This window comes from Zosterops lateralis, assembly GCF_965231275.1.
Source record: "Zosterops lateralis genome assembly, chromosome: 5".
Taxonomy (NCBI): Eukaryota; Metazoa; Chordata; class Aves; order Passeriformes; family Zosteropidae; genus Zosterops; species Zosterops lateralis.
This window is the reverse complement of record NC_139766.1, coordinates 12,541,028-12,561,611: the sequence shown is the minus strand read 5'-3', so window position 1 is coordinate 12,561,611 and position 20,584 is coordinate 12,541,028. Positions and strand designations below refer to the sequence as shown.

The 20,584-nt window shown below is 36.7% G+C and overlaps 1 protein-coding gene across 9 annotated transcripts in view; it reads right to left on the bottom strand.

Annotated features, from left to right (window-relative positions):
* LOC310909538 (janus kinase and microtubule-interacting protein 1) overlaps positions 1–20,584 on the bottom strand; it is a 108,538-nt gene that overhangs the window by 26,128 nt on the left and 61,826 nt on the right. For 8 of the 9 annotated variants that reach the window (XM_083861474.1, XM_083861475.1, XM_083861473.1 and 5 more), the window contains 2 exons: positions 16,147–16,421; positions 8,397–8,891 (listed from right to left, as the gene is read on the bottom strand). In XM_083861474.1, coding sequence (XP_083717600.1) covers positions 8,397–8,891; positions 16,147–16,275 — 624 coding nt within the window. In that variant the 5' untranslated portion in view covers positions 16,276–16,421. The remainder of the gene's footprint in view (positions 1–8,396; positions 8,892–16,146; positions 16,422–20,584) is intronic. The other variant, XM_083861478.1, reaches the window with a different exon arrangement.

The following is a 20,584-nucleotide window of genomic DNA, read 5'->3' as shown; positions in this document are numbered from 1 at the left end:
CAGTGGGGAGAAGCATATCTTCCATTAGGCAAATGAAAATCAAAATGGATTAATCCAGCTTCACTGTTGCTTGCTATTTTAATCAAGCACATGCTGTGGAAGCAACACTGTGGTAGCCAAGATTGTCTAAGAATCTACGTGGTCATAAAGAGAAGGAGTATTTTTTATTAGACTAAGTGACAGAGTTGATAAGAAAGCCTTCAGGCACAGAAGCCCTTCAGCAGATCAGATTAAGAAGTGTTTTCATGTTTTCTACCATGGCATTGTACTTGAACATTTGACAACTGGAACCTGTGTGCACTAACTCCCACCACTGCTTCATGGATTCCTGCCTCTTCTGCAACTCATCTGAGACCTCTCAGTAAGATACAGGAGATAGATACCATCTTTTCTTCCAACATATTCAGTACAATGACATCCCAATCATGCCCTGGGCTCACATATATTGTATAAATCAAATATATAATCCCAGAAATTCCTTCCAAGTGTTGTTTAGGTTTCAAATTCATCCTTGGTTTAAAACAAATTTACGAGCTTTTTGCAGCTACCAAGTAAAAGAGGGTGAAATGAGCTCTTTAATATTCTCTTTTGCATGGATTTTGAAGTACTTTAGAACACTTTAGAGATTATTTTTCTTTACACATTTAAGGCTGGCACAAGTCAATACAAAAAGTCTGTGGTAGGAAGGCAGTGGAACATGAGGTTAGAAGGTATTTTCAATTATAGGCCTTGAGAAGAAAAGTAGCAGAAATACCCTCTGAAAGAGGATTTAAAGAAAATAAGATCATTCACAAGCAGCTGCAGAGGCAAATTACTGAGAAATCACCTTGAGTAACTCTGGAGTTCTTGGTTAAAATTAGAGCTTTTTAAATATATTTTTTTCAGGGGTTTTGTGCTGTCAATGTTAGATGCTGAACAGAGACAATACCTGCATTATGTCAATGAAGAGCTAGCATTTACAGCCTGTGTGAAAATTACCCAGGTTCATAAGAACATGTATCTAACTGCCCCCTTAGAGCTTTGAGAAAAGAGCAGAAATTAGTCTTTTAATAATATTTATCAAACATGAAAGAGAACCAAGCTGGTCATTATAAAAAGCATCCCCTGCCAATTACACCACACTTCAATGGCTACAGTGAAAGAAAGTCAGAGACCTTTGGGGGAACTTTAGTCTCTCATGAAGTTGAAAGAGAAATTCCCAGGGAATTAAAAGCCACATCTATCAAGGCAATGGCATATTCAGTTTCCAAAGTGGAAAAAGCCAGCTGCTGCATTGCCAAGTGTAAGACCTTCCTCTTTACCCATCCTTGTCAAAGTTATCTCCTAGCCAACTGCAGAACAAAATTCTACAGTGTTCTTCTCCAGCAGAAATTTAATTAACCTTACCAAGTGTCTAATACTAAGTGCCTAACACTGAAAATAGGGCTATCATGACAGACGGATTGCTGGTTACTATGAAGAACAAAAGGAACATGCTACTAAAAAAAAACAGGTAAAGATTGAACCAAAAAGAATTAGCATTGTTTACATTTATAAAGGGATACTAAGACTTAACAATATCCCAAGCTGAAAGCCCATGTGGAGAAAGAAATTAAATATTCCAGAGTTGTGCATAGTATTCCCTACAACAGATATGCTCAGCTATTTAAATAAATGTTTGCTGCTTATTTAGGAAACTTAGGGGGGAAAGAACAAGAGATGCCAACCATTCAGTGGAGTAATAAGTCCCAGACAGAGGTGGATAGGATTTATTCGTAATTTCAAGTGTAATTCTTCTAAACTAAGAGTCAATAATTTCCTCCAGTAGCTTTTCCCACATACTTTTCACAAGTGTGTAAATCTCATTAGATGTTTTGATAAATTACAAAAGATACACCACATGAGCAGAAAAACCCAGAACTTATCCAGACTAATAAGAGGTTTCTCACATCTTTCTCAAAAGCCAGCTACAAAATAGGATTTTTCCTATTTCCTCTCCCAAGTGTTCATTGAAAGAACTGTCAATGAACACTTGGGATAGGTAATAGGACAAATTGAACAAGTAGTCAAAAAGATAAAAATGTAGCAAAATTAAGTAATACAAACTTTAGGAGATTTTTTTTTTCCGGGTGCTACACCATATGTAGCTTTAGTGGGTTTTTAATACTGTTCCAAATTTTGTAAGAAGATACAGAAGTCAAATTTGTGACCTTCCTAACTTTTTAGAAAATATTAAGAACGAGCAAAAAAATGCTGAGCCTGCACTATGAAAAAGGTTCATTACATCTGCTTGATTCAGGGAAAAACTTCTGGCTGGAATGCTGCCCTGTGAGCTGCTAAGAGAAGAAGCATAAATCTTCAGAAAACAGAAAGCCAAGTACTATTTGCAGTCCTACAAAGCTGGAGGTGGTGGGTCTCTCCTGCAGATTAAATCAGCCTTGGAATGCAGCTGAAACACGTGTCTCAAGCAGATGGCAGAACCCAGGGAACAGCCCTACAATTTGATATCAGCAGCTGTGTGTGAAATCCACGCGGGGTTAAGCGGCTGAGAAGAAGCAGCTCAGCCCAACCATGCACGACTGCCTCAGATGATTCAAAGCTCAGCTTTCCAGTCTCAAAATTCAACACTGGTTAGGAATCAAAACTCACACACATGTGCCATTGCACAAGTGAAGCGAGGAAAGCCAAGCTCCACCCTTCTCCTCAGGCCAGCAGGGAGTACCCCTGCCAAAAGCCAAATGTCCCTGTGCTCCGGAATTTTCAGAGACAAATGTCTCTGCATTGCCCCCAGTGATGAAAATAACATAAAAATACGAATTCCACTGCCTTAAAATGGCAAAATCCTAGTAATGGTAATGCAGGAGAACACAAATATTATTAGAAAACTGTTCCACTCAGTAGGTAATTTGGGGTTCGGTGGAGTGTTAAATGTTGCTTCTATTATTTTTCCTGTCAATTGCCCATAAGAAGAAATGGAATGCGCTCTTCCCCAGATTTGCAGATGGTACCAAATTTGGAGGAGCTGTTACCACACTAGAGGATGGGAAGACCATTCTGAGGAAATTTCTGACATGTTCGAGAAATGAGTCGAGAAACCCTCATGAAGTTTGCCTAAGAAAGATACAGTGTCCTGCCCCTGGGAGAGCTCAAGTGCTTACAACAATTGGATGCCAATTGAAGTTGGTAATTTTGCAATGGGAAGAAAGAAAAGAGGAAAAATAGGAAGACAAAAGGAAAGATCTTTGTGTCCTATAGGGCAAGTTGGATATGGGTCACTGGTGAGAGCTTGCGACGACTGAAGTTAACTTGATACTGGGCCAAACCAGGAGGGGTGTACCAAAAGAGATTTAGCCTTTTATTAGGCATTTGGGAAACAACACTAGGAGCACCACAGCCACTTCTAGGCTCCCCAGCACAAAAAAGGTATTGACATACTGGTCCAAGTGCCATATAACTGGAGGAGGGCCAGTAAGACCACCATGGGGCTGCAGCATCCAGCACTGAAGGAATGGTGAAGGTGCCAGGCTTGCTCAGCCAGCCCAGAGGAAGCAGGCAGGATGCGATACAATGGCAGATTGTATTCAGCCATCCTAAGGGGAACACAGTGATGAACAAAGTACGTGTTTCTCCAAGATACACAGCAAAAGGACAATAGTGACAATCAAGAGAAGAAGAAGAACTCTCACCGTGACTGGGCTTTAGGGCAGGCTGTCACTGTTGAACTCCCATCTTTAGGAGGTTTTCAAACTGGACTGGAGGAGGCCCAGGGCAACCTGATCCAACCTTCAAAGCAGCGCTGCTTCACACAGGACACTGCACCTGCTCACCTTTAGAGGACCCTCACCATCTAAATTTTTCCATGACTGTATTTTACTCCCAGTGTTAAAGCATACTAAAGACACAGATACCTTATTAGTATTAGTATAATCCATACTAAAGACAGATAGAGAGACAACCTAAGAGCTGTGCAAGGTTAGAAAACAAGAATTTGTAAAGGATGTGAGCTAAAATTTTGGGCTGTCCTCAACTGGAGCAGCCTAATTCTTAATTCTGGGAAAAAACCCCACTTTTTAGAACTCTTCACTTAAATCGTGAGATGCCGTGTTAGACACAGACACAAAACTGAAATATTAGTATTTTTAAAAAATCAATATAAATGATACATGAGCTTATTCCATAACAAGGTTTTTCTCTTGAAGAGAAGTTTCAGTGAAACTGCCTGGCTTTCTAACTTTAAAAACTGCTTAATCTATTAGTTTGAATTATATTCTTTCATGTCCTGCATTATATTTGTTTGGGAAACATCAGACAGCGTTTCACACTGGAAGGAGTTTTTTATTTATGCAGCAATGTAATTCCAACAAAGAAGATTAAAGACACTTAAATAGTGCATCTGTCTCCATAAATCACTGCTGATCAGGAACTTCTGAAAATCACGTTTTGAAAACAATTTCTCTTACTTCGATGCTCTTAGCAGCAAAAGGTCTTTTTGCCTTGCAAGTATGAATCTGCAGTACTGTCACTTTGCTCTTTAGACAATTTTTATAAGGCTACTTGAAAATACAATTGAAATATGCAAATTTAACTCATTTGGTGTCCTGTGTGCCCTCTTAAACAGGAACCTTACTGCGCATCTAGTACAATCAGTGGAATCTTAATGATTTTGTGGTTAAGAAAATTTGGTCTATTTTATACTGAAGTCTTTCAGTTAATTTCAATCCAAGCTGTTAAAGAATATTTAGGAAGACCATATGTGTAAAGATTTTTACAGGGTAGAATGGTATTTAGCTGTAAAATAAGTAAAAGGCTTGGTGTTAAAGACATTTCCAATAAAAGAAACACTATTTACTAAAACATGTACCACAAAATGCAGGGTGCAAGTGTCATTTGTTTGTTCCAAAGTTTAAATATTATATTAACTGTTCACAAAAAAAAAAATCAGTTTTTTTCTTATTCCACCAGTACTAAAAATCAGTACATCAGTGATGTCATAATTCAATATCCTTTTAATGACTGGGCTTTTGCATGCATTTTCTAAGGCAAGCACTGCAAAGTGTCCATTAATCTTGTCACCACAAAAACAGTACCTAGAGAAATGTGCCTTGCAATGTAAGGGCCAGCTTATAAACGGTGTCCAAGTGGCCCCAGAAGGAAAGTAACCTCTAACTAACATGCTGTAGTCAATAGCCATGGCTTCCTTCCTTCCCACCTGTGCTGGTAACAGAGCAAGGCTGGTCTGTTTCCAAGGATCACCAACAATGTCAGCCGGCTATTTCAGGATTATCAGGCAAAAGAGAGCAACCTTACTTACCTCTGAAAACTAACTTCAAACCTGATTTTCAGACCAAGGAAGTCACTTAAATGGGAAGTTTAATCAAGGCCTAAAAAATATTGGCTGAAATTGCTATTTTGTGTACTTTTTGTAGAGTTTATTCTGTGGAACAATACAACTCTTCAGACTCAACTACTCAGAAAATATGGGCTGAACAAAATAAGTAATAGCTGTTCTTGCTTTCTCATCTTCTCCAAGGTGCCTCTTTATTTTCAAGACATCTGTTTCATTTGTCCCTCCAGTTTGTTACTAGCTATTTTTACTTCTGGTTTCATAGCTGCAAGCACATTGTGCTGGTGCACATATACAACAAGGATGTATTTTCTTGGAAGGTGGGGGAATAAAATCCACAGCAATTAGCATTCCTTAAATGAATGAAAACATTTATATCACTATTACATTTCCAATTACAGGAACTGAAAAATTCCGATATAATTTCATACTGCACATAGAAAAAGTGTGTTATATTTTTTGCCAAATAGGTACATTACTTTCCCGTATTAAGCACTAGGACCTGAGCCATTCAGTCTTGTTTCTGTTGAGGTTTGTTGGCTACTTTTCATGCCTCAATTCAAAACTATGAAAACAATCTCCAAATTGATTAATCACATTTTTAAAAAATATGGTCAATATAATTGTACCCATATACACATAAACAATGGATTTTGCTGTTTTCCTTTCTCATAACTTATTTTTTAGTAACAGCCAAGAATTATAAGATTTTAGTCAGATTAGTCATAGGTGTTAATGGCAAAATACAGATTTTTTTTTTCTAGCTGCAATATCAGTAAGAAAAACATTCACAAAAGTAGTCTGTGATCTGAAAGGTGAAATAAATCAGCCAAGTGTGACAAGACAATCAGACTGCATCCTGAATTACTCTATCTGAATTTGAATTACAGTATGGCCAGCCCATTTAGGTCATTAATCCTGAAGATGCTGGTTTTTTAATAGTGCCACAAAACACAGCACACATACAAAAGAGTACATTAACTGAAACTCAGTTACAGAAATGTGCTAATATTAATAACAGTGCCTGTCACATCCTTATCATTTCATCCCACACAACAGCAGAAACTAACCAAGAACCCCAAATCCAGAGCTGATAGGGTTAATCTGAAATTGAAGGCAAGCATCCCTTGAACTAATTAAATGGAGGGGAGAGGAGAGAGGGAAATATCCCAATGATCACATTCTATAATCCCACGTGCTCTCTCAAAGGAAAAGAGAACTTATGTAGGAACCCTGCAGCATTTTTTACCTCATCACAGATTTAAAGACTGCCCTGTGCAATAACAACTACCTAAATTCCTAAGAATTCCTAGCAGAAACTCTTCTCTTAAAAAACCCCACATACCACTGAATTTAAGGAAAAATTTGAAATTCATTAAATGAAAGGAATAGAGGCACTAGAAGGCAGCACCAGACTCTTGGAGGAAGATAAAAACATCTCCTGAGAAAGCCCATAAGACCAGTGGCAGACATCCTTTGGTGCTGGGATAAGGAAACAAGAGTTACCTACACACCCTCCCAATATATTCACCTTTTCAGATGTACTGAGTAACATACTGAGTAACACAGGCCCAGCAAGGCTATGATTAAAATTTTGAATGACTTCACAGGATTATTTTTTTTGTGCCAGGCAGAAAACAGAGTGCCCTTCTTCATCACCTTTGTACAACATCAGGCTGAAAACCTCTGCTCTTGAAAGTGAAGAGTTAAGTGTTTCCTTTGAAACACTTCTTAGAAGAGGTTAAATTCATTTAGAAAATGTCCTCCAGAAAAACATATGCCAGAATGTACCAACCGTCTCTCTCCTTTAATACCTTTTATAATTGTCTGTACTTCATTGCAATGATTTTTGAATTTTACATTTCTAATATAGAACAAAATATGAAAGAAATTATGTTTGCAGAAACCACTTTGTCAGTCTTTGCAGTGTTAATTAATGAACAAAATGATACCCCTGAGACTTGATCAACATCCAGTTAATTTAAAGCATAAATATTTACTGCATTACAAGCTTTCATTGTCTCAGACAGAAAATCAGCAGCAGTAAGCAGATATTACAGTTTGTAGCTTGTCATCATTGTAATTTTTCCTAAGGCATGCAAGAAATAAGAGGTCATTTCTGTGCAAATTCAAACCAACAAGATATTTTCGTAAGGAAACTGATGTTTCATTCTATTAAAAGTCTGTACTACTTGACATAACATAAATATTATGCTTATTGTATTTTTGATTTTATTTGTATAGCTATTACGCTCCTAGTTTGTGCAGATAAACAATTAGATATGTACACATTTATAGAAAATATCACAAACAGAAGTGTGGTACTACCTGATGAAGACCTCTCTAAATGTATTACTGTATACAGCCCATCTTAGATTCTTTACATTTTATGAAGCTGAATAATTTGGGGCACCCACTGTCAGGAAATATTGCCTGGATTTTGATTTTATACAAACAGCATAGTCTGCCATCTGTGCTGAAGTCCCAGGGTTTATGAAGCGTGAAAAAAGCCTGCTGTCCTAGGCCCTAACTTTTCTGCTGCTATACAAAAAATACAGAGATTCTGAAAGGGCAACAATGCTTAAAATTGAATGACCTGGATAAAGATACAGAAGAAGCAACGAGACTGTTTTGTTTCAGCACAACTGGTTTCTCCAATTTAAATATAAAATCTCTACGTGAATTTAATGTTGCCATCTCACAAGGCATTCTTGCATTGTCCAATGAACAATCCCTGGCTTGTTCTGGTCACTAGGAGTATAGTTGTGCAACTAGGAAGGGGAAAGGCTATTTCTTTGATCTGTTGAGAAAATTCATTCTGGAAAATCTTGGCTGATTTGTATTTATTTGGTGGGACATAAAGCTTTGGACTGTGTTGGACAGGCTATGGAGCCAAGGTTCACCTTTCCAGTAAGGAGGGGAAAGTAGTGGAAATAGTGGCCATTGTAGCAACCAGCATCGATGGAAGATACCACTGCCAAAGGCTGCTTTGGTATTTATGGGCACATATACCACAGCAATATACCAATACCTGCTATAAAGTGAAATAAGCAGCATTACTTATTGAACTTACCAGCCTGCGGATCTCCCTCTCACATTCCCGCTTTATTCTATTGATCTCATCCTGGTGGGACTGATAAGCCGTGCGCAGGTCTGCAGCCTTCATTTTATCTGCTTGCATAATGTTGTTCAGAGCCTCTTCAAGCTGCTTTTTGCCAGATTTCAGCTCCAAGATCTCCTGTTGCAGCTTCATCCGCTCCCCGTCGAACGCCTTGCGAGCCTCCTCCTTTGCCTCGCTCAGCAGCGCCGTCTTCACCTTGTCAGCTGCCCCGTCCCGCAGGACATTGACTGTGGACTGCAAACGCTGAATTTCACCATCCTTGATCTTCACCATTCTTGCCACCTCCTGCTCGTGCTGCCGGATCAGTAGCTCTCTGACGCTCTGAAGTTCCTTCATTTTCTCCTCATGGAGCTTGGCTTTCAGTTCAGAAACATAGGCAGTGTGCTTATGCTGCTCCTGCTCCCTTTCTTGCTTAACTTCTTGGATTTTTTCTCTCAGTTTACCCACCTGGAACAAAATATAAAATATTGATTAACATGCACCACTCCACTTTAAAAAGTTACCAAGGAAGCTGCTTCTAAACTGTTCTTAAAAACCTATCCTGAATATTCAAAAGCAAAGACTGCATACCTCTCTCCAGTAAACAAGTAGAGAAGCAGGGCTGGGAAAAGGCCACGTTATGTTAAGGAATCTGCTATAGGGATGTGCAACTGGCAGTGGGTTCTCACAGATTTAGGGAATAAAATAAAACTGAGCAACATACAATCTAGTTACTTCCCTATTTCCTGTATCAACCACACCAGGCTATTGCCACCCATAACCCCTCTACTGCACTCTACAAGCAGATGGAAAATTAATCAAAACACAGAAAAGACTCTGAGTTTATGCTGGAAATACTTTTATTCTGGATTTCTTAATTTCTTAGCTATTTTAATGGGAAAGTCCTTATTAGGTAAGTCAAAAGAACTGGCCTTTTGAAAAATCAAGTCTACTCAATGGACCTCATATCTCACCCCAAAACTGTGACTATTCATGTCCCCAGACATTTCAGAAAATATAGGCCAGTGAGTCTAAGGGTTGGGGAGGGAGTAGTGGAAAAATGCTATAGACTATTACAGCAATATCCACTGTGATGAAGCCTCATTATAACATGATGCTCAGCAGGCTGCATGAAAAGCAATGCTTTTTCCTTGTGGGATTAGATGTTAATTTAGAAAAAAGGGAGAAAAAAGAGAAAGGCTCACTTCTCCATTGCAGTACAGCAGAAAGGATATAATGTATTTCATCATTCATAGTTTCAGTAACGTCTTTCTACTGTCCCCATTAGACAGACTGCCAAAACCTCTATCAGATGCAGAGGTTTCAAATTTTGAGTGACAATAAAAACATATATAGCAATAGTGCTTTATGGTAAAAGGAGGCTACCAAGCAGCAAAATGATAGTCATTGTCACATCTGCTTCTACCTGTGCCACACAAAGCTGTGATCTGTAGCCATGTGATGCATTTAATTTACACTAAATTAAACCAGAATTGCAACTTGGTCAGACTGGTGTCCAGTCAGGATCAACCCACCACAGCTTGACCTGAAGTCTTCAGACAGCTGGGACAGCAGACTTTTCCTGTGCAAAAGATGTTACAATCCTCTTATTTTGAACAGTAACTTTGAGAATTAACCAATTCAAACCTACCCTTGATTTAAAGAAAGGAAGAGACTGGAGCAGCAAAGGGAGGAAAAGTATTTCATTTTTATGAAATTAACCTAGATGCACTGTTGACTAAACACCACCCATGAGAGCACTATAATTACAGTTGTTAAAAAGGTAATAACTCTGAATCAGACACTGTCACATACAGATTTTATAGATATTGCCACTCAGTTCCAGAGTGATTCTGAGAACATATCTTTATTAAGAGAGACAGAAGTTGAGTTTTTCTCCTAATGGTAAATCTGGCTATTGGAAATTATCTGTAGGATATATCCATATGTTATTTCTTTCGGTGGGATGACATTTAGTTCCAAGCCTACAGTGGATAGCACTGATTTTCAGTGCTTGCATTAGGGTACCCAATTCCATAGGAGAACCCCACAGCAGAGAGCTTGGAATAGATGATCTTTAAAGGTTCCTTCCAAGCCAAACCATTCCATAATGCTGTAACAAAGCCAAGTCACTTACTCACCAATCTACTATCAGAAGTAAACAGACTAGTTTATAGACAAATTTGCAAATGAAACAACACTCCTTATTTACTTATTGACTTACTGATGAACCAAGAAAGCTGAAATGAAACTGATCAATGAAACCCACTAATGACAATGCAGGGAAACAAACAGCATAATGGCACGTACAAACAGATAATATACCTCCAGAACTCCAGTAATTTTAAATTAGTCATACTGTACATAAAGCATACAACTGAAAGGCTGTTTTCAATACAACACACTCATGAGTCTAACTTCCTAAAAGAACTTCTAATAAACAAAAAATGGATTTTGACATTTTGGAGGAGTGCTGAGTCATACAAATTAACGCACTTGCTCATTTTTTTCATAACTGAGTACTATTATATATCAGTACTAATTTTACCTAAAAGCTTCAGTAAGAGGGATTTAAACAAGTAGAATTAGAATCCTTTAAAAAACCCTGGGTTTTTACACAGCATCTTAAATGCTTATTACACCTCATGATCCAGAAAAAAAATGCATCCCAATTCTAAAGGTCTTTAAATGTCTTTTCTTATTACTGCTTTTTGTCAGAGAAGATGGAAAGTTAGATCTGTCTGTTAGATCTTCTCTGAAAGCCATAATCTGTCCTTCCTGCACCCCTCAGTCCCTCTCTTCTGCATGCTGCAGTTCTGTACTCATCTGGCTTCCAGAGCAACTGACAGAATGAAAATAGCGGTGTGGCATTTTCCCATATGCCTTAGTCTCAATTTCCAAATGAACCTAAATTTTAAAGCAATTTCTCTTTTTTAATTTCTGACACGCTTTTAATTTTTTTTTTAAATATCAAGAAAACTATTCTATCCAATAAATTAAGCCAATACAGAAACAAAGTCAGGCAAGATATCAAGGCACCAATAAACCAGTTTTTGTCTACCTTTCTAAATTAAAACTTTAATAGTTGGCACACATTGACACAATGTTGTCACAGCAGAACTTATCTTCTTCAAAAAATAATGCTAAGCATCATTGCTTCTTTCCTTTTTATGTCAAAAAAGTGCCTGAAAGCAGGATTTTATTTAAAACAATAGAATCATATTTTCCTTGGATATTTGCATCTGGTGCTGTTTTCTATGACAAGTTGTTTTGCACACTTGAGACAGAAAAATAATAGTTCAGTTTTATCATCAGAGTCAATGGAATAATTTTAAAACTATGCTTTTCTAAAAGATAATAACCTATTAATCATATGTATCTCCAAGTGCTACCAAAGCACTGCCCCAATAAAAACATTATAATAAGAACTTGCCCACTACTGCCTCATTTTTTCTCTCGGATTTAACTGCAAGGATTTTTAATTTGTAGCACAATAGTCAATCACAGGAGGGATATTCTCCACACTGCTTTTTGCCAGGACCTGCAAACTTGAATGTAAAAAAAGAGAAGGTAATCAGGAATAGTCAGCATGGATTCCCCAAGGGGAAATCATGCTGGACCAGTCTGATAGTCTTCTACAATGGCATGGCTGGATGGGTCAATGAGAAGGAAGCAGTGAACGTTGTCTACATTGACATCAGTAAGGCTTTTGACATTGTCTTCCATAACATCCTTGTAGGTAGGCTCTGGAAATGGGGGTTAGATAAATGGATGGTGGATCCATTGGATGGAATGGAATGTGGATCCAATGGATGGAAAGTAGATCAAGAACTGGCTGAATGGCAGAGCTCAGAGCATTATGATCAGCAGATAGAATCCAGCCAGAGGCCAGGGAGCACCAGGGATCAATACTGGGTCCACTCTTATTCAACTTTTTTATCAATGACCTTGGCCCTGGTGAGGTGCATCTGGAATGCTGTCTTCAGTCCTGGGCTCCAAAGTTCAAGAAAGAGAAGGGGGGCGTTCAGTGCAGGGCCACAAAGATGAGAAGACTGAGACAAGACCATGCCAATATATGTAAGTATCTTGAAGAGTGTCAAGAGGACGGTGCCAGGCTTTTTTGGTGGTACCCAGTATCAGAATGAGAAGCAAGGGCCATAAACTAAAACACATGAAGTTTCACCAAGCCACTCTATCACTCCTCTTCCCAATGGTGAGGTATGCAGTGGTAACTGAGATGAATCAACTCATTTATCTGAATTCCTAGATGTTGTGACCTCAAGCCTGTAAATGTACAGTAACAAGTAGAATATGGATATTTAAAAGCAATAACTGAACTTGGTGAAGATAGAGTGACAGCCAACATTATAACACCTTGCTATTCAGAACAAAGTATTACTTGAAATATCGAAAGGCTACCTTCTAGCTTTTCCTACCTATCTCTGTGGGAATAGGTACTTTGGAATACTTGTTCCTAAATATTCATGGATCTCAGCACAAGCATTAATAAAATCACTGAGCTGACTGCCAAGACCATGCTCAGTCACTGCAGCTCCTTGTGCTCAAAGCAATGGACTTTGAGGTTCAGTCAGAGTGAGTCCTGTCCCCAGCCATGTTAAAATAAGTATAATTTTTGTGCTTCAGTCAACTCCTTTTGTTGATGTCTTCCCAACGTTCGGAGGTCTTCCAACAAAGCTTTTTCACTAGCAGAGCAAGGGTATGTGAACCCTGTTCAGTTCACGCATTTCCTTCTCCATAGATGGCAGCAAACTAACAGTCCAGGAGGACATCCTATATTCTACAGGGTCCTCAAAGCTATCAAGCAGGTGTTCCCAAAACAAGACACAGTACATGGGAAATAAGGCAGGGCCACAACTTTTGCTTCACCTTTTAGGCAGCCTAAATAAACGCAGCTACTCAGGGGTCCAATGGCCAAAACACCTCCAGCAAGATCAACAATGATGCAACATCCAAAAATATGCAAACATATCAATTTTGGATCAGGTATTCCATAAGCATGCAGTAAACGACTTTACAGAAGAAATTTTTTAACATGGATCAACAACCAATGAAACAGGATGTACTAGGAAAATACATACAAAGTTTTGAATGTCTCTTGGGTAAAATTTTGTTTCAGAGAAAGCAGTATTTTTCAGGCAAAAGTCTGTTATGGCTAATTTCCATTTGTGATGCCTCTCATCAATTAGAAGGTTCTCTCTCAGATAAATCATTAATATAGGCATATACGTGAGGGAAAAAATAGTTTAGGAAAATCAAATTGAATAAATTGGCCCCATAAGAATTTGTTACCTTTCCTAATACAGTTTATATCCCAAGGGTCACAGAGCTGTCTGTTTAGCAGCTTCAATACTTTCTTACCTCTACACCAGTAAATATATCTAATTTATTTAGAATTCTCTAGGTACAATGTTTTTACTTTTCTGATACCAAGAAATAATTTCTCTTGGTTTTGTTACTATTTCTGAACTACAGACTAAACAGGAAAAATCTCTATGGCTTTGATTTACTCATCCTGTCAGTCAAGGCATCCTGTAACTTCTGCACAGAGCAAGAGTAGGCTGGGAAATAAACTACATGTTCAACTCCAGTTAAATCATTTAGAGCAAGCACCACAGCAAAGATGGGGGAAAGAGGTTGAAGATCTCTTCCCCCCGCTGCATCATCACAAAAATGCACTCCAACACAGAATTTACTTCAGATTGCAATGTACACCTTGTAGGATTTTAGTGCACTCTGGCTGAAATTTTTCACAGATTTCATATGTGAGTTCATCCATTTCTCTGCACACATATGTGCACAATAAACAGATCTGTCGCCAGTAACAACCTCAATACAGTAGAAAATATTCAATTTTTAAGCTGAAGAAAAGTGAACAAGTAATCAAGCTGAAACAAATCTTCCTAGACTGCTGTAGGACTAGTTATTGAAAATGTCCCTGCACCTGTCATGGTCTTGCACTTACACCTCATTCTTAGCTGAATCAACAGTTAAACTTGATGCTCTTACAGGTAAAGACTGTAAGACTGTTTATCAGTGCTAAACTCCTTCAACTGTTCATACATTTTTTTAAAAAACAGAGTTATTTAAGAACTTAAAATTAATTTGTTGTTCTGTCCAAGGTACAACTTCAGAATTATGTGCTCTTCTTAATGCAAGTTAAAAAGTCATAATAAAATTCACATCCATATTTCTACATATGAAGTTATACAGAAAAAAATAGGAAATAAGATGAGTAAAAATAAAAACTTACTAGTGTAAATGTAATCTACCATCAACTCCTAAGTCTCCAAACAGAAACGCTGAGACGCTAAAAATGACAGTGAAATAATTGAAATAATTACAGCAACTTATTGAGCTGTAATTTATGAAGGGTATTAGCCACCACTAAATTTCATGGTGTGTTGTTTTAAAAAGCTCAAGTAGTTTGCACCACTTGTTTTAAATTTTTTTGTGATTATATCAATCAATAGCAAGAGAAGTTGCATGAGGAATGCAATAGCAAAACCCCTGACTTATCTGTTTATCTATCAATACCCCTGACCCATAAGAGATTTGACTTTTTTCTTTAGTCTGTGAAGAAGAAAAATTTCCAAGGCAACACAAGCTTACTTGGCTGATATTTTCTAAACCTATTGCATCAATCAAACATGAATTCAGCCTTTACAGTTTCTTTTTCCTCTGTAAGAAAAAATTCTGAAGATTATATTTGTGATGGGTATTGGGTTTACTTTGTAAATTAAAATGTAAAAAATAAGACCTTTCAAAGCTGAGTATCACACAAAGATGTTAAGGAAACTAGAATGTACAGAAATATTGTTTTTCAGGTGTTCCACATTCTATACTGATGAAAAGAAAAAAGGCTAGAACAAAAATACTTTATGTAAAGAGAACACATTTTCAGTGTATACTTTGTCCACTTGGAAAGTCTTTGAGACTCTGCAAGTACATTATCCCCAGGCAAATACAGATAAATCTACCTACGCATGGATTAATCTCCAGAACTGCCTTGTGCAAAGTCAAATGCACTAACTGATTTTAATGAATAACAGAATAGAAATAACCTCACTGGTTTGTCCATATCTTATACAACCTACAGAAATATATAAAAGTAACTGCTCATCTTCATAAATATGAATGCATTTGATGAATTAATAGTTTCTCCTATGTGTCCTCTTGATTACCCAAAGACCTGTCGAACATATGCTAGATAGACAAAAATTGATGGATCTGTTTCATTAGCAATCAGATGCAAAATTGAATATCTCAGAACAATGCCACGCATAACCTCAGCAAATCAAATCAGGACTCCTACACAGATAGTTTCCAGTTAATTGATATTCTTCATAAGCATTTAAAGTGACATGCTTTGAATAAGGTGCCGATGTTTGATTTTGAAGTCGACTCTTTTTACAACACACAGTTTGCAGTAAGATCAAATACAAAACTCCTTTGTCAGTAAGCTAATGCCATTTGTATTGCTGTGATTGCAAATTTCAGTGACTGGGTTTTTGGGGCTATTTAGTCCCTTTTGCACAGTATTTAAAAGAATTGGCACCAATTTTAGCTTATCAGTTGTTCTTCTGATTTCACTTCTCTATCATTTTTTTTTTTTTACAACTAACACAATTTAGTATCAAACTCTGTTGGTTTGAAGCAGTGCTACTGTTAAAAGAATGATCACAAAATAGAGACAGACAAATACCTTGTTTTTTTCTTGCTGAAATTCTATCTGGATGTTGGTTAGTTTAGCTCGCAGCTCCTCATTAGCAGCTTGCAGGGCTTCAGTCTCCATGTCGGACTTCTCTCCCTTGGCACGACTTTTCTTTGACATAATTGTTTTTGAAGTTTAAAATAAAATGTTTGCTCCACACTGAGCTACCAGCTAGTGCCTCCTGCTGTTAGCATTTAAGAGTTGTGCAGTGGTCAACAAAACCTTTCATACCAATCTCTGCCATCATGGGAGCAGTCTCTCATGGCCTGGAAGAAACAAAGTGGTGGGAACAGAATTAGGCTACAGCACTGAGCAGAATCAAACATCAGACTTAACATCCATTTTTAAAGCACTGAACTTGCTTGAATTATACTATACAACATAGCGTACCAGAGTATGAAAGAAATAGGTAAGAAGTTACATAATATTTCACCACCTTTAAACTTTATCCACTGTGTTCTGATGTTCACAGAAATAAAAGTATTTACAGTTATGATGAATATAGCATATAAACGGAAATTACATCTTATTCAAGACCTGACTAGAACGATGCTCAGGATTCCCAAGAGGCACAGAGAAAACCATAAATTAATTGAGATAGTGTTTCAGTGGGAATAGTTTATTTTCTGCAGTAAGAAGAAGGTATTTCTCTCCCTAATGTATCAATTATAATGCAAAATTGTATTATTCATAATTATCATCAAGCTTCACATCATCAGCATCTATTGAAAAAGGTATCACAAAACTGGAAAAACATTTAAAAATGTTTCTTAAAATATCATATATGTAACCTGCTTATGTTCAGGGCAGACATTGTTTGAAAAGCTACAATGGAAACAAGAAGATATTTAACTTCATTTTCATTTCCCAGTATGCTCTAAGATTATAAAGTATTCAATTATTTAAATCAGCTTTATGTAATATTCAAGGAGAATATCGATAGCAGACAAAGAACCCTAATTACAATAATTAGGAAGTCCCATAATTAGTTTGCTTCATGAGTAGTTAGTATAGACGTTTAATCTGTGATTTTTTTTCCTGTCTGCTCATTTCTAAGAATAAACTGGTGCTCCACACGACCAAACTGTGGAACAAGGGCTATCAATGCTGAACTAGTTTCCAAACCCATGTCCTCTATGCATTTTTAAATATTCGCATAATTTCATCATTAAAATTTTGACAAAGCAGAAAGGTTCCTACTTTAAAACTGAACAACATTACCAGAGTATTATTTTCCCAAGAAAATTGTTATCAAATTGCCATCAAACAGTAAGCTGCTCTTTCCAACCTAGTACTAACAGGGAGTTATTTTAGAAATTGTATTAGAATGAAAATTCCATTCATTCCTTAGCACATACTTTCTAAAGGGTTAGTGACTAATAACTCAGGTGTGTAGAGACAAACTAAACACCTCAGTTTATGCTCCTTTTCAAGCACTGGTGAACAGGTGGCAAGTTACATATCTTGCTTATAATGACAAATCAAATCAGATGAAAAGTGAACAGAACTCAGAACATCAAGTCTCAGTCTGTTCAACGATATTCCCATTGAATTCTTTCATTTGTAAAAAGCAATTGAAAAAACATGAACTTTACCAATTATTTGCTGAAATAACTTAAGTGAAATAGTTGTTTTGCTCTGTAATAGCAGGTATCTTTCCTTCGAAATATAATAATCTATAAAGTTATCCTATTCAACAAAATTTTGTTTGTTCCTTATATTCTTGATATTAAGCATTTAAATATATAATCTGTGAAAAAAAATATTTTTTTAAAATACACTTTAATTCCATTATGTATTAGACCTACCTTACAAAACAAATAAACACTGGTGCTATTGTGCTTTTACACATATTAGCTGATTCAAGAAAAACAAATCAGCAATATTCTTAAAGTAAATTAAAAAAAAGAAACTGTTTATTGAGTAGAAGAAATGTGAGGAATTACTGTTCTTAATAAAGGAATTTCATGCTATTAATCTATGGAGTTTCTATGATGCTCAAATTACATTTAATATTCAAAATGGCCTTAAAAACTAGAGTTCTGCATTATTCTTTGAAGTAGTCTTCAGAATGAAAAAAAACTCTCAAGGCATTGCTCTCATTCTCTTTTCCTTTAACTCTCAATATTTGAAAATTGTACTTTTCAAGTAAAATAAAAGCTTAGACACAGAACCTGAAGAAAATCACCTTCTTCTCTTATAGGCATTGAGGGAAAGAGAGTGGGGAGGGGAGCAAAAGCACCACCTCCCAGCCAAACTAAACATAATAAATTCCCTAAAACCACAAAACAAAACAAAAGAAACAGCAAAAAAAAGCACAAAACCAAACCAACAATAAAAAAAAACAAAACCCAAAGCAAACCAAAAAACACACAACCCCCCCCCCCAAAAAAAAACCAAACAAACAAATAAAATAAAAAAAAAACAAACCCACAAGAAACAGCCACCCATCAAGTGGCATTGCTGGGCATAAAAAAACCTTCCGTTTTTACTCTTCCCTAGATACATTTTCCAGCCTACCTATTGCAAAAGCAGGAACTATGGCAACACAAAGCCTATCTATATACTCAGAGAGACACATAGCCCAGACATACAAGGCCTGAGGCAGAGACTGCATCCTGATTCCCAATTGAAAGGCATAGAACCAGTGAGTGCCCAGATCCTCTCCTAGCTGACTGCCCCTATTTAATATTTGGATAAAGGTCAGGACAAAAAACCACCAAAAAAACAACTAGCAAAAAAAAAAAAACACCTCAAAAACGAAAAATCCACACCGAACAACTTGTAAACACTGTGAGAAAAAATGAAGGATAAAACATTCCACTCCACTCTCCACTCCAACAAAATTTTACTGATGCAGACACTTGAACCAACAATCTATTTATTAACTCCCCATATGTCTGCTGAGAGAAAAATTCATTATGCCACCACGATATAGTCCCACAATCACTCCATGATTAAAAATAGCTACTTCCTGCATTCTGAGTTCTACACATTTCTTGCAAACCTTGGAATCATTTCAGTGTATTTTATATTTCACACCCTGATAAAGGATAGGAAAGAGTAATGGATTCTAAATCACAAATCATGTTTTCAGCAGTCTATGGAACATACCAAGTTTCTCACTTTACTTGACAGGTATAGGGGCAATTGTCATTGAAGAAAAACAAAATAAATAAATTGACTGGATCTGAACCAACTATTCAATAGTTTGGGAGATTGGCGTGTAAAAGATCAAAATATTTAACATGATATCTCTTACAGATGTTTTAGGAAATCCACTAAATTCTTAACATATTAGAAAACCAATCAGCTGAACAATGTCCTACCTTCCAATTTCTCTTCTATTTGCTTAGCAGATTTAAAGGATGCTTTTTATAACTACTTCAATCTCTCTCCTGGATTTATCAACCAAGACCTCAAACTACATAATTAGTTGCTATGATGATTCTAGAGTTAAATATCAATAAAACTTACCAGAAAAAAAAAAAATAAAAAAAAAAAAATAAAAAAAAAAAATCAGTCACTGCAGAAACATGAAAGTGTAGCATCAAATAATTTTGATTACATAAGAGTAAGGAAAAAAGGATACTGGGAAATAAGGATAGAGAAAAAAGGATAATGAGAAAAAACCCAATACTTAGGTTTGAAATTGAAAACTAAGTCGATTTAAAGAAATGCAAGTCTTTAAACATGATTCTGTACGAAATACACAAAAATATAGGGAGGGTTATATCTTTAGACAGTGAGTTTTTCAGTAACAAACAGTAATCAACAGGCATATTAAGTAAATCCATAAAATCAAGTAATAAATGTGGATACATGATAACACAAAAAATGTACTAAATTATATCAACCAAAATTCTGCATTCCAGCCTTATTTCAGACTTCAACAACATCATTTAGCTGCAGCACAATTTTTGGAAGGTGAAATTGTCAATGAGTCATCTCAGCTGAAACACCAAGCTGTAACTCAGGTACTGGAGGGAAATAATAAAGATTCTTCATTTAGACACTGCACCTCCAGATAAACAATGCACCATTCTACTTCAACTTTTTAAATTTCAACCTTTCTCTTATAATTCTACAGAGCCTACTGCAGAGAGCACCAATAACCCTCACTGTGCTTGTGAACATGAGATGTAACATTCTCAGTATAGCACAATTCCGTACAATCAAGAATTTTGAAATAACTTTTATTACCACAGCATCTGACAATAGTAAATGCAGTGGACACAGGTACAATGTCAACTTCAGGAGTAACTTGCAGTCCACTTATGTTAGAGTTTAAAAAAACAGTGATAATCAACCAGTGACTGTATGGGAGAGACAACATTCATAGCTGTCGATACTCAAGGCACACTTCTCACAAGGTTCAGATGACCTACATTTACTGCTTCAGTTCTCAGTTCTATGTAATAAAATATGA